At 40.6% G+C, this 23,135-nt stretch overlaps 4 protein-coding genes across 4 annotated transcripts; 1 reads left to right on the top strand and 3 right to left on the bottom strand.

Moving 5' to 3' along the window:
• The first annotated feature begins 276 nt into the window (after positions 1-276).
• LOC120000629 lies at positions 277-2,502 on the top strand. Its single transcript, XM_038848753.1, has 3 exons — positions 277-473; positions 549-1,438; positions 1,516-2,502. The coding sequence occupies exons 1-3, from the start codon at positions 305-307 to the stop codon at positions 2,500-2,502; spliced, it is 2,046 nt and encodes a 681-aa protein (XP_038704681.1). The 5' UTR covers positions 277-304.
• A 5,160-nt stretch (positions 2,503-7,662) lies between these two features.
• On the bottom strand, positions 7,663-9,834 carry LOC120000628. The gene has a single exon (XM_038848751.1). The coding sequence runs from the start codon at positions 9,832-9,834 to the stop codon at positions 7,663-7,665; it is 2,172 nt and encodes a 723-aa protein (XP_038704679.1).
• Positions 9,835-11,745: 1,911 nt separating this feature from the next.
• Positions 11,746-13,847, bottom strand: LOC120000627 (uncharacterized mitochondrial protein AtMg00310-like). The gene is made up of 2 exons (XM_038848750.1): positions 13,740-13,847; positions 11,746-12,174 (listed from the first exon to the last, which is right to left on the bottom strand). The coding sequence occupies exons 1-2, from the start codon at positions 13,845-13,847 to the stop codon at positions 11,746-11,748; spliced, it is 537 nt and encodes a 178-aa protein (XP_038704678.1).
• Positions 13,848-14,158: 311 nt separating this feature from the next.
• LOC120000386 (BTB/POZ domain-containing protein At1g67900-like) lies at positions 14,159-17,551 on the bottom strand. Its single transcript, XM_038848457.1, has 4 exons — positions 16,801-17,551; positions 16,625-16,694; positions 15,238-16,503; positions 14,159-14,853 (listed from the first exon to the last, which is right to left on the bottom strand). Exons 1-4 carry the CDS (start codon positions 16,857-16,859, stop codon positions 14,356-14,358), a joined length of 1,893 nt encoding a protein of 630 aa, XP_038704385.1. The 5' UTR covers positions 16,860-17,551; the 3' UTR covers positions 14,159-14,355.
• Positions 17,552-23,135: the final 5,584 nt, after the last annotated feature.

The following is a 23,135-nucleotide window of genomic DNA, read 5'->3' as shown; positions in this document are numbered from 1 at the left end:
TTTGTTGAGCATTCAGTGCTTGGCTGAACTAGAAAACCTCGAATTCGGGATCAACGAATTGGCGGTGGTTTATTACGCCAAAGAAAGTGGTCCAGGAAGGTATTGCCTGGTTCGTCGGAGAAACAGGGAGGAACTAATTCTTGACACCGTCTCCAACGACCATATTGTTGACTGGAAAGATAGATATATCTTTGCTAGGGGCGCCTTGGTATATGGTCTTCATAAGGATCTGCCTTTAAACTGGGTTGAAGGAAATAGTAAGTTCCGTTCCTTCTTTATCTGTTGATGCTTGTTACTGAATCTTATGCACCGTTTCTTTGCAGCATCAAAGAATTTGCTAAGCAAGTGGAAAAGCGGCCCCGAAGTGCTTCAAAGAGTGGAAGAGTTTTACAACCTTGGGGCACGTAAAAGATCCAGAAAAAACATTCTAACAGCACGTAAATTGGAGAAAACATCTCTTTGGAGATACATAAGTAAGTACATTTCAACTGTCCAAACGAACAAACAAACATGCTCAAGATATTCGTCTTACTTTATCATATGTGCAGGTGACGAAATGTTTGAGAACGTGTTTGCTGATATAACTGATGCAGACGACCTGTATGAAGCTCTGATGCAGGATGCTGAAAGAAATCAGCAGAGCCAGGAAACGGTGGGTGGAGGTTTCGAGGCAGCTATGCGTGCTGCAGAAACGTCCAAAGCCAAGAAAGCGGGAGAGAAACGAAAATCAACCGAGGATATACCTGAAAGAAGGATGAAACAGAGAGAAGATCCTCCTGGTAAAGGAAAATCGAAAAGCACTGGGGGCAGCGGGAAGAAAGCAACTGAAAAGGCGACTGCTAACGTCAGCGATGGGATGGAAATGCCCAGAAAACTCCTTCACGACGCCATTGCCTCGGGACCCAGAGGCAGGGGAGGTGGTCTTATCAGTACCACTGCGAGTGCGTCGGCTGCCATTGTTCTGGATGATGATTCAGACAACAGTGAAAGGGACACGATGCCTTTAACTAGGAGGTTACCAAGCATTAGGACAGCCAGGGTAGAGACTGCTGAACCAGGGGAGACACGAGCTACCGAGAATCGTGGAGAATTTGACCCCACAACTGACAGCTACGTTGATGCAAACGCGGTATCAGAAGTTGCCAGGAGTGAAGCTATGGCAAGCGGATCTAGGACTGAGTTGGCGACAGCGGGTAACCAAGAAGTGGAGGACACTGCCCAAGGTGGGGAGAATATTCAGCCTAGGCTAAGGTTGAACGTCACGGGAAGTGAAATGGAAGAAATATCAATATGGATTCCCAAATCTTTGACCGTCTCTTCTGCTCCCGTACTTCCGCCCGTTGGGATTAGGAAAATGGTCTTCCCTGAGGACGCCAAAAAATTAGATGCCATGCCTCTTCCTAGTCAGTTCAACTACTCAGTGGCTCATTGCTTTACTGTAAGTGTTTCAGGAGCATATCAGTATATCGTCATTAGTTTACACGACTAATACCACCTTTGTTGTGTTCTTAACAGGCACTCCAAGGAGTACTCAGGTCTGGAGAGAATGCCATTGGCAGTTTGAGCAAAGAGAGGACTGAAAAGGAGAGACTAGAAGGCATGGTAAAGGGGCTGGAAGACAACTTGGCCAATGTCACGTCTGCACAAAAAGATTCAGAGCATCAACTGATTGGGGAGAAGAACAAGAATACTCAAATGTCTGCTCAAATCTCAAGATTGGAAGAGAAATTGAAAGAAGCAGATGAGCAGCTCCTGCAATCAACTGAATCATTGAGTGCATTGGAAAAGAAAATACATGACGATGCATATAAAGCCACTCAATTCGAGTCAAGGATCGACCAAGCAATCAGAGATGCTCAGTACTTCAAGGATTGCTGGGAAGGAGTCACCAAACAACTGGAGAGTGCCGAGGCCAAAGTGAACACACTGGAATTCCAGGTACACCACCTGGCTGACCAACTTGGTGATGTTTCCAGAGAGAAAGACCTGTTAAACAAAGCGTTGGCAGCGCAGACAATGAAGACAGCAGAAAAGGTTGAAATGGCCAAGAAAATGGAGGAAAACTACCTTATCAAGATAGGGGCCATGGGAGGTGTCGGTCAAGCTGCAGAGAGGTTCAGATTGCTAACCCAGTACAAAAAGAATGAGCATCCGAAATGGGATGTGGACTTGATGCTCAAGAAGGCTGTGGTAGTACTTGAAAACTACCAGCCTAATAAAAGATGGGTTGTGAATGAAGAAGCAATTGGAGAACCTAACATCGAAAAAGACCTGGCGCCTCCAGAGAGTGATATCCCCACTGTTGAACAACTGCCCATTGAGGCCCGTGAATCGCCAATACCTGGCACTGTCACAGAAGATGCTCCATCTGAAGTTCCTCCGACTCCTAGGATTGAAAATTCAACTTCTGAGCCTGAAAATGCAGATGAGGATATCCCACGTGCGAATCCTCCCATTACGTCGGAGGCCATTGAGATTGAAGCGACAACAGAGACTATTTGAATTTGTTTGGTTTTGAATTTTGGTTTTTTTTTTTTTTTTAGTATTTCCAATTTCCTTTTAGTTTAAATGCCCTATCATAGCAATTTAGAGTCGATAGCCTTACTCTGTCCCCCAGTTTAAGTTGGACTGTTAGAACGTAACTCTAAAAGTTCAATTGAAACTGCGAATAATGACGTGTAAAGAAACTAGAACTAACCAGGTGGGACGCGTGGCCTCAATTATTTCCATCTGGAGAGAATATGGCAGGGTGAATCTCCGAACAGAGTAACAAAATCTTGACTGAACAAACTCCAAGAACTGAATAGGTATGCCAAGTGGCAGGCAAAAATTTACAAAAATCAACACGTGTCTCAGAACACCATTGGTGGACTTGATAGAGAATTCAATCCGTGAGAATATTGCGTTCTATATAAGGAGGATAGAACAACTCGATGAGCAAAGGTTGAAGATGAGTTGGTGATATTGGTACCGATGATCAGGCTACACTGTCAGTTTCGGCTAAGCTCATATGGGTTGCCTAGTACTGACGGTGAGTCTGATCAGCCGTGCCTTGTATCATTGTTCTGGTCAGGAAACGCAGAAAGTCTTGGTGCTGCTTTGGCGACGTTACGTCTTGGCGTCGGTAATTTATACGTAGTCAATGTTTCTACATTGTTAATACTGAATGAACCTTTGTCCCCCAGTAATAAATGCGTTTTTATGACATGCGCTGATTGGGATAATCTAGGTGGTCATTTAATACCTTTTTGACTATAACAAATACAGTTTTAAGTACCTCTTATGGTTTTTTAAGATTAACTGAATTTAGAGATTTTAGAATTTTAAATACGTTTAGACTTCTTTTCCTATCTTAAATGTTCGTGTAGATTTTTGCGGTTGTAAAGTTTATCTTGACTCTTGGGCTACCACAAAGAATTAATTGCAGAATTAATTTCGGGTGTTCTCAAGAAGATGAAAAGGTAAGGTTCGCAACTATATAAAAGCTAATTCTCTTTTGGCAATGGAATTATCCTACAGACCAGATAACTACACCCAGTCTTTACAAAAAATGGCTGCTTCTCAGAGCTCTGTAAACTCTCCTTCTGACTCTGATGACAATAGGGACGTAAGTTCGTTCCTTCCTCCTGATTGCCGAAACCCTGCACAGTATATCGTCGACCTAAAGGAGGCGATGAACGAGATGGAGAAGGGCATGAAAGAGATGAGAATAGAGATGGAGGACCAAGAGGAGCAGATCACAGATCTTACCAAAGCTCTGCAAACCGTTGGCTGTGCCATGCTCCAACTGGAAGAGCTTGCGGAATCGCAAGCTATGGAGCAGAACATAGCCAAGCTCCAAGACTCGCTCCTTAACCTTTCTGTTTTGATTAAGGAAGCGAGAAATAAAATGAACGAAAGCTTAAACATTTGGTCGTAAAGACCATATGTTTTATATGTATGTTTTTCTTTTTTCTCTCTTTTTTTATATATAAAATCAGTATTTCTTTCTCTAATGCCTCAAATATTTTGCAAATATAGTACGCTGCAAAACTTGAAGTAGTAAAACTCGTAAAAACAGTAAAACTTGTACAAACAGTAAAATTTAAAAAAGCATGAAAACTTATCTGGTACGATGGCGTCCCCATGCCGTGGCATTCGAACAAACGACTGTCCTTAGTTTTTCGGGCCTTACAATCCCTGCGCTCAAAAGAACGATCAAAGGTAGTCGATGGGACTCCCATCGACACTCCGAAGCTTAAATTAGTTCACATAATAACACATATAATGAACTACAGAAATTTAAATATACAAAGATACTAAAGGAAATATTTAAACTACAATTATAGCGATATAAAGACAAAAAATCATGCGTGTTTAGAAATGGTACAACTTTAGATGAACGGCGTTCCAAGGATGCAAGATCGCTTCTCCATTTTCCCTGTGTAGTCTGTAGGCGCCGTTTCCTAGTACCCTGTCGATCAAATATGGGCCTTCCCAGTTCGGACCCAGCTTCCCAGCGTTTAGCTCTCTGGTATTCTCAAAGACTCTCCTGAGCACATAATCTCCCTCTCGAAATGCTCGAGTTCGAACATTTTGGTTGAAGTACTTTGAGACTTTGTCATGGTACGCAGCTGTTCTTGTTAGCGCCTGATCTCTGAGTTCATCAATAGTATCCAGCTGATCATTCAACTCCTGCCAATTCCTTTGTTCATTAGACCACTGAAACCTAGCAGATGGGAGTCCAGCTTCAACTGGTATAACGGCCTCAGACCCAAATGCAAGAGAGAAAGGAGTTTCCCCCGTAGGCGTTCGTGAAGTTGTCCTGTAAGACCACAACACTCCTGGTAATTCATCAGCCCAAGCACCTTTAGCTTTCTCCAGACGCTTCTCCAGGGTCCTGATCAAAGTTTTATTAGAAGCTTCAGCTTGGCCATTACATTGGGGATGCCTTGGCGTCGCAAAATCTACCTTGATTCCCCAATTCGCACAGAACTCCTGAAACTTATGACTTGCAAACTGTGGGCCGTTATCCGTCACGATCTCTTTAGGCACTCCAAACCTGCAGATAATATTCTTCCAGACGAACTTCTTCACATCCAGGTCTTTGATCAGTGAGTAAGACTCAGCCTCAATCCATTTGGTGAAATAGTCAGTCATGGCCAGAAAGTACTGTCGTTGCCCGGATGCCTTGGGCAAAGGACCAACTATATCCATCCCCCATTTCATGAAGGGCCAAGGTGCCACGATAGGAGTGAGTTTTTCCGGTGGCATGCGTGGAATCTGAGCGAATCTTTGGCATTTATCGCACCTCCTTACATAGTCAATTGCGTCTGATCTCATAGTCGGCCAATAATACCCCGTAGTCAGTGCTCGATGAGTTAAACTCCTTCCCCCAGAATGATTACCACACTCTCCTTCATGCAATTCTGCCAACACATACTGGGCTTGTTCTGAATTTACACATCGCAACAAAGGACCTGAATAAGATCTTCTATATAGCTGCCCATCATGTACTGCATACCGCGCAGCTTTAGCGACCAAACGTCTAGACTCATTGTTTTCTGCTGGTAGAACACCATCAACCAAGTATTGAACAAACGGTGTCATCCATGTCTGGTCTGAACTAACAGGAAGAATCTCACAATCATTCTGCTTCTCTACTTCTTTCTGATTGCTAATTGACGGCCACTTCAGGTGTACCAGAGGAATCGTCTGCTCCTGGTTAGATTGGATTGACGACCCGAGATGGGCCAGCGCATCCGCATACGAATTTTCTGCTCGTGGGATCTGAGTTACGGAGAACTCCACGAACGCCAGTTGCAGTTCCTTTACTAGCTCCAGATAACAAGTCATCTTCGGATCTTTGGCCTGATAAGAACCAATAAACTGATTTACTATCAACTGCGAATCTGAGTAAACCTTCAAACTTGTGACTCCCAGTCCTTTGGCCAGCTCTAGACCAATAATTAAGGCTTCATACTCTGCTTCGTTATTGGTCGCATGGAAACCGCATCGGACTGCCCGTTGAATTACACTCCCCTCTGGAGAGATCAGCACAATTCCCAGACCACTGCCTCTGACGTTACTAGATCCATCAACGTACAAGGTCCATACCTTTGGGGCTTGATCTACCATGCAAAGCAACTCTTTATCTGCCTCTAGCTGTGTTGACGGAGCAAAGTCAGCAACGAAATCAGCCAGGACTTGTGACTTGATTGCGGTTCTCGGTTGATATGTAATATCGTATTCACTAAGCTCCACCGCCCACTTGATCATCCTCCCCGACAATTCGGGTCTATGGAGTATGCTCCTCAACGGGAAATTTGTCACCACAGCAACCGAGTGTCATTGAAAGTACGGCCTCAGTTTTCTGGCGGCAACCACCAAAGCTAAAGCTAGCTTTTCCAGTAAACTATACCGGGTTTCCGCATCTAGCAGACTCTTACTCACATAGTATACTGGCAACTGCTTCTTATTTTCTTCTCTGACCAAAACCGCGCTTACAGCTACCCCAGAGACAGCCAAATACATGTACAGCTGCTCCCCAGTGCTGGGCTTGGACAGTAGTGGAGGGGAAGTAAGGTAGGCTTTCAACTGGTTTAAAGCGTCTTCACACTCAGGTGTCCACTTGTAGTTAACAGACTTTCTTAAGGTGGAGAAAAAATGACAACACTTGTCAGATGATCTGGAAATAAAACGACTAAGGGCCGCCACTCTCCCGTTGAGCCTCTGAACATCCTTGACACAAGTCGGAGGGGGAATGTTAAGTATGGATCGAATCTGATCGGGATTAGCCTCAATTCCTCGCTTCGTGACCATATACCCAAGGAATTTCCCAGATGCCACTCCAAAGGAACACTTGGCGGGATTCAACTTCATATTATACTTAATCAGCAAATCAAAAGCTTGCTGAAGGTGCTCGAGATGTTGATCGGCAGCTAAGGATTTTACCAGCATATCGTCAATATATACTTCCATGGTGTCCCCTAAATACTTCGAGAACATCTTATTCACCAATCGCTGGTATGTGGCTCCGGCATTCTTCAACCCGAAGGGCATCACCTTATAGCAATAAATTCCTCTATCGGTAATGAAAGCTGTTTTCTCCTGATCTCCCGGATGCATTAAAATCTGATTATACCCCGAAAAAGCATCCATAAAGCTCAACAACTCATGACCAGCTGTTGCATCAACCATCATGTCTATATGCGGCAGTGGAAAGGGATCTTTTGGGCAAGCTTTATTCAAATCTGTAAAATCAATACAGACTCTCCACTTGCCATTCTTTTTCTTTACAACCACAACGTTGGCTAACCACTCAGGGTACTGTACCTCCACTACAGACCCATTATCTAGCAGCTTCTGAACTTCTTCATTGATCACTAAATTCCGTTCAGGAGCAAACTTCCTCCGCTTCTGCTTGACAGGAGGATACTCGGGATTAACCTGGAGCTGATGCATCACAACATCAGGGTCTATCCCAGTCATATCTTCGTAGCTCCAAGCAAAACAATCATGATGCTGTGACAAGAACTGGATCAGTCTCTGTCGTAGATGAGCAGGCAACTGCGCTCCAATCAGGGCTTTATGATCTGGAAAGTCAGGATGAATCTGCACTTCGTCAAGCTTCTCCATTCCTGGCTCATCTGGCTCCAGACCGAGTGTCTGGTTCTGTAACTGCTACGAAGATTCTCCCTTGCTCCTCATGGTGGTTTTATAACAACTCCTAGAAGAGTGTTGATCTCCCAAAATCTCCCTAACGCCATTATTGGTAGGATAGCGCAGGATTTGATGATATGTGGAAGGTACGGCCCGTATCGCGTGCAACCAAGGTCGTCCTAAAATAGCATTATAAGCAGAGGGTGAATCTACGATGGAAAACCGAGTCTGCTTGTTCAACCCTGGAGCATAGATAGGCAACACAACTTCTCCCACTGAATGGCTCACCTCGCCATTGAACCCGATAAGAGCCATTGACTTCCGTAATATCAAGGTCTCATCTAGGCCCATTCCTTTGTAGGCGGCCAAGAACAACACATTGGCGGAACTCCCATTGTCGATTAAAATTCGCTTCAGGTTGATGTTCGCAACCTGAAGTGTGAGCACCAAAGCATCATGGTGCGGGTGCAACAGTTGGGTAGCTTCATCATCCGTGAAGACCATCACCTGATTAGTGAAAGTTCCAAGGGAACGTGCCATTCTAGCAGCGGGGTTTGCTGCTTCCTTCTCGTGCTTCTTGGCAGAGGTGTGGGACAATCCACTGATCTCTGATCCCCCAGAAATCACACAGTAAGTTTGAGTAATTGGTGGCGGCAGGGGCAATGCTTCTGGGTCATCAACTTTTCTCTTTTCCCATATTGCTCTACCGTGCTCAGAAAGCAACTCTCTGAGGTGACCTCTTTTCAGCAGGTAATCCACTTCGTATCTAAGTCCTCTGCAATCAGGAGTAGTGTGGCCAATGTCCTGATGAAAGTCACACCACTTCTTGGGGTCTTTCCATCCTTCGGTCTCTTTCTTAGGCGGCCACTTCACCTCGCTGCCCATCTTTTTCAAGACTTGTACAGCCTCGACTTGGTGTATCTTGAGAGGGTACTCGGGACAGTTTTTTGCATAATCTGACGCTCCAGATTTGCGGGAGCGCCAGTTACTGCTGGGCTCGCCAAAGGTGGACTGATCTTTCCTAGGACGTTTGTCCTCTCGTTTCTCTTCTTTAGGAGGATTAACTGGCTTTCTCCTCGCATCCTCCTCCCAGCGAACAAATACGGTAGCTTTCATCAGAGCTTCTTCATAACTCCTAACATCACATTTCGTGAGTTCTTCATAAAACTCCCCATCTGGGAGTAAACAACTCCGGAGCGCTTGAATAGTTGTTCCTGGGTCACAATAGGGTATAGATACTTTCTCCGTGTTGAATCTTGACAGGAAGTCACGGAGAGATTCTCCCACACGTTGGGGCAGTCGGTATAAATCATCAGAGCACTTATGAATCTTCCGACTGCTCGAGAATTGCACCATGAACGTCTCGATTAGCTTCTCGAAAGAAGCAATACTGCCGTTGGGTAAGTTGATGTACCAACGCAGAGCCGGACCGGTAAGAGTCGATCCGAAACCTTTACACATGCACGTCTCGTGCATGCCGTACGGTATGGCGATAGCGCCCATCTTTAACTTGTAGTGAGCCACGTGATCCTCGGGGTCATCAGTCCCGTTATATAACTTCATGCTCGGGACGCTGAACCTGTGCGGCAGATCCGTTTGGTATATACTGTCCACAAACGGTGATCCCGTATAGCAATTGGCATTAATTTTGGCCAAAGCAGGAGGTGCTTTAGTCAATTTATCTATATCTCCCCGCAGTTCGATGATCTGCTTGGCCATCGCAGCTTGGGCGACTGAAGCGATAGTGGGTCCCGCGAAAGGTGCAGCAGGAAAACGTGGTGGCTGTGGGAGTCTACTTCTTGGAGAACCGGTCAAATCTACAGGGGCATCCCTGTCAACATTTTGCTGAATTTCTTCTGTCGCAGGTCCCTTACCCCGTGAAGTAGAAGTATCATATCCCCCGGGGGTACTCCCGGGAACAAACTGGGCACTCAAAGGATAAGGCAAAGGGTCTCTAGGAGGTGGTGTTTGTTCAAGGCGAGGAAAAGGTGGAATTCGGACTGAAGTGGGATCATGGCCTTGGGAAGTAGTTTGGCTTCTCAGCTGCGAAACCTCTTCGCGGAGTGCTGCGTTATCGACCGACATTGATTCTAACCGCGCATCCGTTTGCTGTTTATTCTTCGACATGTCTTCTCTCATGGCTTGCATGAGTTGCAACAGCTGGCTGTTAGTGACCTCACTGGTATCAGCCATAACGGGAAGTTGCCGTGAAATCTTTTCGGCCAAATACTTGCAAAATGCCCCCTATCTGGCGCGCCAAATTGTAGGAGCCGATTTCTACAATAGTTGAAAGGTCAATCTTTCTTCCTGTGGGGTCCGTTTGCAGCCTTGGATCCTGCAAGCTTCACAACAAGGCAAACCGTGAAAGCTCCTTAACCGGCTTGGGGGGTGCCGGTCGTGGAGGCTCCGACGATCAAGTTAGTACTTGTCGGAGATGGAAGACCAGCTATAGTCTTAGGTGTTTTGTCTGAATAGGTTTTCTCTGGAATTGGTAGAAAATGTTTCTGTTGTGTTGTCTAGTTTGTTTAGGAAAAATGTTCCCCTTCCTCATATGAAAATAGAGGGGTCTTTATAGAGAATGAGGATCGACCTCGGGAATTGTGTGTCCATTCCAGGTATACTATTGGACCAAATTGTACGAAGGAAGTGTACAAGAAGTCCACTATCCCGGTTGTGTCAGGGTAAACGGTAAAGTAACAATATGTCATAATTAAGACAGGTGTCGATGATAGTATGGAAGTTTTGTAGGCGGTATTTAATGAATAGATACGTATATGAAGGAAAGCCATACCTAAGGATGTGAGCCAGTCACACCTGTAAATATCGGCTGTAGATTAGACTGACAAGAACTGCTTTATGAGTGATGTAGTCCGAGTAATGGCGCTTATAGATGGTGTCGCCATTACTATGTTCTGGCGACTGTACTGGGTCGCCAACACCTGCGGATGCTTTGACACCTAGTTCCATCATGCTAAGGAAGGATCATAATAAAGTGACCAGTCTATAAAGCTATAAAGATCCTGTAGATAAGTATCAGAGAATATGACAGTAGTGGTGTCAGAATACTGTTTATATTACGTAGCAAGTAATGTAAAGATTGTATATGGACCCAAAGATTGGCTTTTAGTTTCGGGCCTAACTGCGATAGTTAACCTGGGGGGCCTAGACAATCCAGCTCATCTTGTCGATGTGGGACCAGGTGGGGCCATACCATTTTTGGCACCTACAGAAAGGATCAAGAATAGCCTTCCTAACGGAATAACTATAAGCCAACAAGTCACCATACATATCTCTAAAAATAACACCCATTCCAGTACAGTTCCCCTTCTTATCAATAGCTGCATCCCAATTGGCCTTAACATACTCATTAGGAGGACCTTTCCATCTTTCGACACAATCCACCATACATGTCAAACTCGGGGCACCATCATCCATAGTTGACTGGGCCGAAGTAAACTCATCAGCAGCTAGGATACCTTGTTGTGCAAGTTGAGTAGGGTGAATAAAAACATTATCATGGATGAATTTATTCCGTCTGTGCCATATACACCTCATAGTGATAGCAAGGATAGCCTGATCTCTTTGGGATAACACCATTATGGACATTCCCCAGAACTGGGTGAAAGAACCTGAAAAATCTCCTTCCATCTTCTGTAGTTTTTTAGTGCTAGCACAAAATACATCTTTGGCCGCAGGACACTCCCATAAAACATGCAATATAGACTCAGCTGGGCACTTACAAATAGGACAATCTGAATGGCTTCCAATATGTCTATACAGAAGATTAGCCTGAGTTGGGAGAATACCTTGAGCAGCATGCCAAATAAAGACCTTCGTAGATGGGGGAACTATAAGGGACCAGATTGATTTCCATAAAGCAACCTGACTATCCGAGCTGCCACTCGAAGAAGAAGCCAGACTTCTCTGTCTAATCTCCATAAACCTGTGATATCCACTCTTAACTTAGTATATTCCATTTGATATTCCTGACCAATATAACGCATCAGCTACAAATTTTGAGCCTAATGACTACTACAAAATTAACTGAGCATCTTCTTGCTCAAATAGTTGATCTATTAGAGTTGTGTTCCACCACCCCATATCCTAGTTTATCAAACTATAGACTGGTGAATTCCTCTGGAAACCTAACTCCACTGCCTTGGCTCCATAAGATACCGGTTTTGGGAGCCAATAATCCTGCCAGATATGTACATTCATTCCATTCCCAATACGCCACTTAAGTCCATCTCTCAATAAAATTCTAGCATCCAATAAGCTTGACCATAGATAAGATGAATGCCGATTTTTCTCTGCCAACAAGAAATCAGAATTTCGAAAGTATTTTGCCTTCAAGAATTTACTAGCCAAAGATTCAGGATTTTTCAGGATCCTCCACCCTTGTTTAGCAAGCAAGGCTTCATTAAACGCTTCGAAATTTTGGAAACCCATCCCGCCTTCTTTCTTCTGAGTGCACATTTTGGCCCAAGAAAGCCAGCAATGGGCATTCTTCTTCTCACTACTCCCCCACCAAACCTGCCTCATTAATTGATCAAACTCATGACACAAACTCTGCGGGAACCTGAATAGCTACATGGCATAAGTAGGAATTGCTTGAAGGACTGCTTTAACAAAGACCTCCTTGCCTGCTTGCGAATGGTTTCGACGTGACCAACTTGCTTTTCGATTAACCAATTATATTGCTTACAAGTTTAATTACATTATTTCAAAAATAATGGAATTTCTGTATCTAATTTCATTATTTTTTGTATTCTAGACAGTAATTTCATTACTGACAATAATCCTATTGTTTTTAGTATTCTAGACATTAATTTCATTTTTTTTACTACATACAGTATTTTCATTATTTTGGTACTCCATACAGTATTTCCACTGTTTTTGTACTCTACACAGTAATTATATTATTTTCAAAAACAACGTAATTAACGAACGAATCGATAAAAAATATTGACAACGGGTCTTGTTGAAAATTGTTTTACATGTTGCTCCTGAATATGTAACTCTAACATGTATTTTGAGAGATAAATCATTTTGAAATTTTGTTTAAGAAAAAAATAAAAATTGTGATGTCATCAGGATGTCAACGGTGTGTGAGAAAATAATTGGATCGATTGTTTTAAATAAATAGGAGTACTTTTATAAAAATAAATAAATAACAAATGATATAATTTACATGTCAGATGCTTATTCAACATAACCACCTAAATTATGGATACTTAGTTAGGGATATATATAGCTTAGCGATGCCTAGGGATATAAATAATGTTTTTATAATTGGCACTCCCAACCCAATTGATGAACTAGGGCCTTTTATAGTTGGTTGAATAAAAGCTATACCCTACCTTTAATATAGGCAGTTGATCTGATATTGGTAAAGCAGTTAAAGTGTTTGTATGACAACAACAAATCACAAGTCCCATACCTTCTGATCATAAAACATCAGGATAAGTGCATGTACTCCCCCAATAAAGTACAACTCCAACAAATTTCCTTTTTTTTTTTCACTTTTTTTTTGCATATACATACCTATTCATATCAGCAATCATATGAATTCCAATGTTTTTTGTTTCAATTATCCCGAGTGTTGTGATGAACACACATGCCCACATGAGATCGTGTGCGTGCGTATAGGATAGCTGAGATAAAAAAACACCCGGTATCCATATAATTGCCGATACATATATTTGGTTGTCGCTGCTTGTGTGGCCATGGAAAAAAAAAACTTGTTCTCTGAATCATGCGCAGCCTGAATTTTGGTTTTCGAGTGCAGCACTGCAGATTGAGCATGCGCAAATGCTATATGGAGACCACTTTATAACAAATCAGACATAAATTTGTCCAAACGAAATGATACTTTTTAATGCCCTGTCAATTTCTTCTCCACCCCTTTTTAAGACCCACCTAACTATAATGGTTTTGCTGTTAAAGGAGGAAGATTAATTATCATAAAGAGGACTAATTAAGTAGCCCTAATGGTGTGTGGAGAGGAAATGTTGCAGGCGCTTGAACATGGACAGCTTAAAATTGACTGCAATGATGCCCAACTGCAACAATCATTCATGGATTGCTTTATAACTAACCATGATCATTGGTGCATGCTGAAGGAGACATATATTATTAGTATAAGCATACATATCTTTAATTGTTAGCCACTGATTCTGCTCTTCCAGGGTATTAGTTTTCTTCATTCTATGTTGTCCAATTAGGGAGTGAAAATTGATTTAGTTTTGCTGAATTTACATTATCGGTGTCACTGTCTGGACTGAACTAAAATGAATCAGAACGAGCATAAAATCAGATGTCTTTGATGCCAAAACATGTTCTGTTTATGATTCTACATGAGATTGACTAAAACCAAAAAGAAGGCGACAAAGAAAGTCCAATTGTAAACAGCACTTGCATAGTGTCAGACACAAGAAAGTAACAAGAAAATATTCCAATGAACATGTTAAGATCCAATCAGATGAAGGAGAGACAAATGCAGGTGTTGCAGAGAGAGTAAAAAAACAAAAACAGTAATATTGGCTCACAATTGTTCATCTCCAACTCAGATTTCATATTCTATTTTCCCACAAATGACATGTCCTGTCCTGAAACTGTTGATTCTTATTATATTAGACTACATCAATAATGCACATTGGGCATTTCAGCTACAGAGTTCAAAGCATTAATATTCAAGTAATTAACAAAACTCACTCATTTTTTCTCACTAGGATTTCTATTCATAGACATTAACTTACTGAACATTCTTTTGGGTTGCGTTGGAATAGCACAGAAAGCCTTAAACTTGGAAGATCTTCCAATTCCATTCGGGTTCATGTCATTTATGTCCAAATCATCGTCTTCGGCCAGCTTCATCCTTAAAGTTGATGTTCTTGACTTTGGTGATTTAAGGCCCGAGACACTCCACTGATCGTCCGCTCGAATGGAATTAGTAGTACTTAATGGTGATGTAGGCTTTGAAGGGTGAATACCGTTGGCAGTCAGAAGTGCCTTGATGTTGCATGGAAGTTCAGTCACTTTGGCACCATTCTTGGTGGCTCTAGCTTGCTCAAAGAAGAGAACTTGTACTACTACCCTCAGTGGAAGTAGCTCATTTTGTGCAGCATGCATGCAGGCATCCATGGACAGTTTTTTGCAGTCCAAGATTCTACACAACCTTTTTCTTTCACTCTTGTTTAAATCTGGATGCGCCTGCATATTGAACTGAATTAGCTTAATTACATGAACCTTAAAATTCTCTACTGGTAACACAATCTGTGTAATTCTAAATTTTGATCATTTTAGAATTCATCAGCATTTCTCAGCCCGAAAGAACTCATAGTGGAAAACAGAAAAAGATTCTATTGTTAGTTTGACTTCTGAGCACCTAATCTTGAATAGATAATCAACACAATGAACACAAGTCAAAGAATTCAGGATATAGAAATCTATGCCAAAATTGTTAGGTTAGATAAGCAAAATCCTAACCACCAAGGAATCCTGAGCACTGTGACATGAATGACATGATTCCAAAGGTCAAAAGAGTTGGTTATCTTCATTCTGGTCACATGAACTAACTATTGAGACCAAATATACCTTAAGATAGATGTCAATAGCTCTGTAGAGATCATCATGGTCAAGCCTTGAGAATTCATGGATGGATTCCGCAACTGCAGTAAACTTCGATAGAGGCAAATTTACGTCCCTCGCAATCTCCTGAAGATATCCATCCACAAGCTTTGCCACTTTCAATTTTGAGCTATGTGATGCTGAGGAAGACCTTCTACTCCCTTGAAGCTCAAAATCAATGTTCTCCGCAGACCTTGATCTTCTCCTCTCAAACCCAAGCTTGGATCTTGGAGGGGTTGTCGGTGGACTTTGCCCTTGTAACATGAACTCCTCCAATATTGTCAGAACTATATCTACATCATATAAAGTGTCACTTTTGTATGACAGTGAAGGTATTAACAGATCACTGACTCTTGCTTCCTCTAATTGAACTCCAACCCTTCTTGCTAATTCCATCTTTGATGAAGAAGAAGCGTTAAGAATATTGGATGCCTTTAAGAGTTTAAGAAGGAAACTGCAAGAAACAGCGCCTTTGTCACCCGGTAACAAACTTACCATTGATTCCAATAGCAGCCTATGCTTTGAATTCATTTCGATTGTAGAATCTGAATCAGAATCACATCCTTCTTTCTTATAAACATTCCCATCTCTGGGTGATATATTGGGTAGCCATCTAGCTGCATAGATTTTCAAAGCGTCACCGATAAGATTGGAGGGTACTCTTCCACTAGATTTAATAGCTATCATGGTTCTCCAATAAAGTTCTATCCCCAATTCTGCAATATCTTCAGCCCACCAACCCCTGATTGCTTGGTTATGTCTCTGGCTCTCACCTCCGTTACACGAAACATCATCCCTAACCCTTCTGGAATGACTCTGTGACAAACTCACCTTTGATGGGTGGGTAAAGACTTTTGAGGCAATTGATTCAAGACATCTGCTAGTGATTCCAAGGTCCTCAGATGACAATGGAAAGGCCCTTGTACTTTGTAGGGTGACAATAGAATCCTTCCATCCTTGAAGGATGCAGGAGTTGAAGAAGACTTCAATTTTGTATATCAAGTTCCCCTTCTCAACATCCTCAGTCATCTGCAAGTACTCGGCGGCATGTCGTGCCGGTACAATGTTATAGGCACTGAGAGTGATTGTGATACCATAACAGAACTTCGCGCACAGTTCAAATGCCTCAACTCCACCAGGTAAATCAGGGAGTTGGACTAATTGGTGGCTTGAAGATTCAGGTGATTCAGAGCATAGCTTCTGCAGACGCAAACACTTTGACAACAGAGGGAACTGCAAAAAATGAACTTACAGAGAATCAACACAGAAAACAGTAACATCATAATTCAAGTGACTTTAAACAAACACCTTGACTACTAAAGATCATGGACTTCTTTTTTTTTTTTTTTTTTACCTTGTGAAGCAAATATCTACTTCCTTTCACTTGAATTATGAGGTCACTAGAAACTTCAGAGGAAACAGACCTGCATTTGAAGCAAAAGAAACTCCTGTTGTCATCTCCTTCAAAGAACATACATAATCAAACAACCACCACCCAACAACTTGATGCTTAACCAGTGTCATCCTTACCTTACAGCCTCACAAGTGTAGAAAGTATCTGGCCGAGAACCCAGTTTCATAAACTTCATGGCTACTCCTTCTGATTTACTTCTCAATTAGTACTTTTCATCGCATCCACCACTTCAACATATCTGATTCAGAGACCACCCAGAACCTGTTCTTTGTATGCTCCTCCGTCAACAACAATTAAAAGTTGCTCTTCAGAGACATCATATCCTGTATGGAGACCTCAACCCCATGAAGAGTTCTAGAAACAAAAATAAAAGGAAGAGAGAATTGATGTTTTCTTTGGACAAGAGATCAGAGAAGGAATTCCAATCGCCAAGAAGAGTTTTTTTTCTCTTGTTTTTCTGTTGTGGGTGTTTACGAATGAAGATTTTAAGGCACAAAATTGACAACCTCAGGATCAAATAACACTCCAAAGCCTGTGTCTTTTCAGTCAAAAATTCTTATACCCAATATGATTTGGACATGCAAAAACCAACTTCAATCCCATCAAGATTTACACCAACACCAAGTCAAATCAAATTACAGAGCATAGTAAAAGTGCTACAGATATTGTGCACAATGTAATAAATACATATAAAGAAAATGGTCTACAACTTGACAACACAGTATCAGTATGGAAAAACTATGAAAAATTCTCTCTTTTCCTTTCTCTGGAAGAATAAAATAGAAAATGGGTTCAAGGCATATTTGCTGCTATGAATGTGCCAGCGTGAAATGAGAAAGGCCGCCCCCACGTGCTTATCCTGTGCCCACTTATGCCCCTTCGGCCCTTCCTTCTCATCATTGCCACACCATTTTTTTTTCTTTCTATTTTACAGTGTGCCCCCCCCTGGATTATTTTAGTCACACAGTATTTTATACGCCACTTCTTACACCTCTAAATTTCTGTTATTAATTATGTTTGTACCTGATTTTAAAAAAATAAAATAGAATTAGTATATTTCGACATAAAAATTGCATGTTAAAAATAGAAAGCAATTATTTTAGTAATTATAACAGATAAAATTGTAAGGTTTTTCTTTTGATAAGCGACAAATATATTGCAAAACCAACATTGAAAAAGGAAATACAATAGTGCATCGAATAAGATGGCCTGAGAAATATGACATTGACTATGATACTACCATACAGGGCATTTTTCTTGCATTAATGGCATATGGTCCACGACCAAGGAAGAAAGGATATTGTTAATGCGGGATACATTGAAAAAAATACACAAGTGATGTTTATGGGGAGGTAAGGATATTTGGGTTTCATTAATGAAAGTTTGAATATATATATATATATATATATATATATATATATATAGCAGTTGCGAGTTGACGATCATTTTCAACTTTTGTCAGCATTGGATTCTTACATACGTTACAGTTTTCTTTTTTACTTTTATTTTTCTTGGACTTTTCTTTCCCCCTTCTGGAATCTGATTATTGTATTGATTTGCAGTTTGATTGAGAGGAATAAGAATGGACCCCAGCCATCATAAAAAAACTTAGAAAAGAAAATTAACAATAATATATGAACTACACTACATATAGCGTCAGATTAGGTCATCTTCCTAGTATTAATGCTCAAAATGATGAAAGTTGTTTTCTTCCTGGTAAATTTTTGGGGCTGGGCATGAGAAGATCTGTTCTCAAATACTTACTAGTAAGTCGCAAAATAATTATTTGGATAATGGTCTAGTAGTAGTGAATCTTTTTGGCTTATGGACCCGAAAGCTCATATCAGTCATGTAATGGTTTTTCTGGTATAGGTAAAAAGGGAGAATGGAGCAATTGGGGATGTTGTATGTATGTATGTATGTATGTATGTGTTGATGTGAACCCAACGTGGGAGAGTGAGAGTGAAAAGGGCCTCCTCAGTCGTCTCCTCATCGGATCCACAAATCCTGTAATGGTCCTTCTCCTTGTTACCCAACGGGGTAGCCACCCGACACTTGGGCTCATTTGTGGGACCATTTATTGGGCCCATCAACTACTTTCTCCCTGGGGCCCACTCTCCATGCCATATTCCATAACTTTACAGGTCTGTACACACAGACTCTCGAGTCTTGATATGTATCGACCTCTCGAGTCTCAACAAGGCCAATATGTAGCATCCTTTTATGGCAAAGTTAAAGGAAGAGAATAATGGAAGTTAGAATATTTTTATTTCTCTCATGTTTTGGATATATTTTAAAAAAAAGAATGAAAAAAATTGGTTTAATTTATTAATTTATCCTTATTTTTATGATAAAGTATTATGTATAAGGATAAAATATGTTTTTAATCTACAAATAACTTAGTTAGTACATGCTCCGCTCCAAATGACCCCATTTCGGGGAAGAAGTATTTTAACAAAAGTTTAATGAAATTTTACTCTCAATTCTCTTCCAATTCATCTCCTTAATTTTTTTTCAAACTATCCAAACAAAATAATTAATTGAAATCTCTCAATCCAAACACATTCATATTCATAGTGATTTAAATTGACCATTTACTTTGTTGAAGAACATTGAAATGGCACAAAGATAGAATTTGGTCGGGCAGGATTCGAGCCTGTCAGTCACATATTAATTCGGTCGAGTCATTTTTACATGCACAAACATGAAAAGTAATGGGATATAAAGTTATTATTAGTTATGATCAGTGGTCAGTGATGTTTTATCATCTTGCAACTTTGTACGTATTTGTGTTTATAAGGCATGCAGATTTCCAGAGACAAAGTCAGCCAGATCGATCTGAAACTAATGCATGCCTCCTGTTCTCTGTGTTTGTTGTGATGAACTGTATATCATTAACAATATATTTTCACAGTTGTATAGCTTAATTAATTGGCTCTATCTGGCCATGGAATGGAAGTCATATATATATATATACATTCAGCTAGCTTTTCCGAATCTTATACATATTATGATTTATGACCACATCCTTATGTGGGGTCTTTGTGTCTCCAAATTGATTAATTAGTTAGTGAATCTAAAAGTAGTGGTCAACCCCACAAGCCACAAGGCAGGCAGGCACTTAACCAAGTCGCAAATGCATATCCAGCCAGTTGTTGGTCCATGCATTCCCACCCAAAAAGAGTTATTTTAATGTGGGAGATTCCGGGACAGTGAAACTTTCAACCATTATATATATATATATATATATGAAAATATATGAGACTATCATTTATAAGAAGTGATGAATTATGATGGCAAAAGAAATTTTTTTTTTATGTTCTTGCTTTTGAGTGCTATTAATTAGGGTTATAAATATATGAGCTAGCTCCAATATTGTATACGAATTATATATTTTGCTCATTCATGGGTTCTGTATATGATATTTTATTGTGTTTTCTTTTTAATTTAGAAAAAGTGTTCGTGCATTCAAGTTGGCTGACCTTGAGAGAGCTATATTCTACATACATATATTATTATATTATATATAATCTCACCTGAAGACTCCCACCTTCAGCCAAAAGAAGAGTTATTATTAAGCTCCACCATTGTTCACTGTGGTTAATGCACTAATTAATTATTACTGCATGAAAGAGTATGCATAAAATTTTCCAAACCCAAGTTTCTTAACAACATTATTAATTGTTATTATTATGGTATTCTCTACATTTGAAAAGCTAGGGCTAGAAATAGTTTGAAGGTACAAGTGGTAGCTTTTTGGTCTGCTTAATGTCTAGTATTAGGTGGTTAACAGACAAGAAATAGTGGAAGTTGATAGTGCAATTAGTCAGAGTTGGTAACAAAACTTTTGATTAGCTTGAAAATCACAATTTGTAGTCGGTAAAAAGATGATTATAAGGGTCCATATATCCAAGTTTACCCCACCACACCCACACACACACACTTACTTTCCTTAATTCCTTGTCAGTTTGTCAAAAGTTCGCAAGCGACGCATGGTTAGGCAATATGAGTGTGACACGATATATATGCACATCGATCGATCATATCATATCTATCCCATTATTAATTTTACCTTTACCTTGTTATTTGACTGTGAATTCAATTTTTAAAAATGATTTGGTTATCGTTTTGCGCTATTTATGATTTTTGATTAGTACTAAAACAAGTCATCATTTGCTCCCCCTCTCTTTTCTTTTTCTTGATCTCTTTCTTTGACTTGAATTTTACACTTTTACTTTCTTTCTTTCTTTTTTTGCTATTTAATGGGTTATTTTCTAGCTATATTAGTTGTTAATTTGTAAAGGAGCTAGGTGATTCTCTTCTCCAGCAGACGAATTATTTGAATGTTGATTAGGCCTTTTGAATTTAATGATATAAGTGTGATTGCGTAGCTACTCTTTTTCTGCATTGAAGCTGCAGCAAGCAGCCTTAACAAGAGGATATATCTGTGTATATATATATATACACGACTCTCTGAAGTAAGAACTAAATACTAGTAATTTAGTTCTTTTATGGTGTGTGTGGGTTCATGTCAACTTTATTAAAGGAGGGGGATAAATAAAATGAAGAACAAAAAGGAGCAATTAATATATACTGTGGTCGGTTGAGATAAACTTGAAGATGATGATGATGAGATTGATCAAGTAGATGTGTCATTCAATATTCTGGCCTCCTTTGCTTTTGGATTTGATAAGTTTTCAATCATTACATACATATATATGATTCGTGAGTAACACAACTTCTGCTGATTTGTCATGAATTTTTCTCAATATTATCAAGAAGCTCTTACCACTTTAATTTTAAAGAGTAGTCCCATGTCTCAAGAAGTCCTTTTGGTATAAGATTGCCACAACTTATGATAGAAAAAGGACTTGAGAGGGAGGATTGCGCCAGTAGGATTATAGGACCACTATATATCATCCTGTCATAAGAATTAAGGTAAGAGGAATACTCAGACTCAGTGGTCCTGCACTGAACGTCAATCCCAAAGGAATTAACAGATTGCATGGAGCTGTAGTAATTTCAGAGATTATGACAAAAGGGCAGCGTCAGACACTATTTTCAAGACACCATTTTTCATTTTGGCATTTTATCGAACAGGTGGGCGACAGTGATTCTGTAGCTTAGCCATTTGGGAGGAACATTTCTGCAGCTGAAAACCATACAAAACGAAGTCATCAACGCACAAAAAACAAGTGGTCTAAATCAAACATCGCATGCATGCATGTACCACAATCCACAATAACAACGGTGAAGCAGATTCATCAAACTTTAAATTGGGCTCCGAGTGACAGAAAATGTTAGCTCTTGATGTCTAAAAAATGTTGGGAGAGAGAGACACTGCCAACCCAGATTACCCTTATGTCCACTGAACTTATTTTTTGAACCAGAAGTTGTGAAATGACAAGACTATATAACAGACACAACTAAGTTACAACCTGACATTATTTATCCTTAAAAATCTTCATCCACACAACACTGATTTTGGTAACATGTGAAGTTGTCTCTTACAAGTTGTAAAATCAAGGATACTTGTTGTTAGTTGTTAAATGTCCAGGAGGAGCCAATAGTTCAGTTGTCAAGGGAACATGGACAAGCACCCGAAACTCAGTTAAAGCATTCGGCTCAAATGTTTGTTCCCCGTTCCTATGGGCTTTGATCCAATTGATTCTTTAGGGCCAAAAATATGGGCCTGAGAAATTGGCAACTGGGGCTTGTCCAGTGGATCATGGTCAGAATATGGACATTCAATTTGGGCCATTTAGAAATTGGCACCTAGGGCCTGGAGGAAAAGTGGTTTCTGATATGGGCTTGGGTTCGAGCCTCTAGGCTTAAGCTTTTCTGGGACCAGCACCAGTGGGTTGGCTACGTCGACGGGGCTAAAAGGGAAAGAGATAAAAGAGAGAGGGTAATACGGTAAACATGTTTCACTCGGGAAGGCACTGCTACTGCTAGGCTAACGAGCAGCGGAGGACCTCTCTGAAAAATAAACCAAAATTTCTGTTATTGTGTAGCTTACTCGTCTCCTACAGCGCCTGCACATATCGTTCTTCGTCGAATCAAATCACAAGCAGCATCGGTAATAATCTCTCGTCCTCTCTCGATTGTACATTCTTGTAGATCAAGCCCTACTGGCCTACTCCTATATACTTTGGATGAATGTCATATCTAGGTTTGCAATAGCGAATAACCACTGTTTGCTCCTAAGAAAAACACGTTCACTATTCGATCGTTCGTCTTTTATTTTGGGTTTATATGGAAATATTTTGATTTTGTATTTGGCTTTTGTCTTTGATATGAGTACAATTTCCTTCTTTTGGAACAGAGTTCGAAGAAAAATAAAGTCTGGGAGGGTTTCATCTACATATTATCATCACAATATGCTTTATATCTATATACGAGCTTTTCACGTTTTTGTACAATTTCAACATAACTAGTTCTATTCGGATAT

Source organism: Tripterygium wilfordii, chromosome 6 (genome assembly GCF_013401445.1).
Source record: "Tripterygium wilfordii isolate XIE 37 chromosome 6, ASM1340144v1, whole genome shotgun sequence".
Taxonomy (NCBI): domain Eukaryota; kingdom Viridiplantae; phylum Streptophyta; class Magnoliopsida; order Celastrales; family Celastraceae; genus Tripterygium; species Tripterygium wilfordii.
The sequence above is the reverse complement of the archived record's forward strand: the minus strand, read 5'-3'. Positions and strand labels throughout refer to the sequence as shown.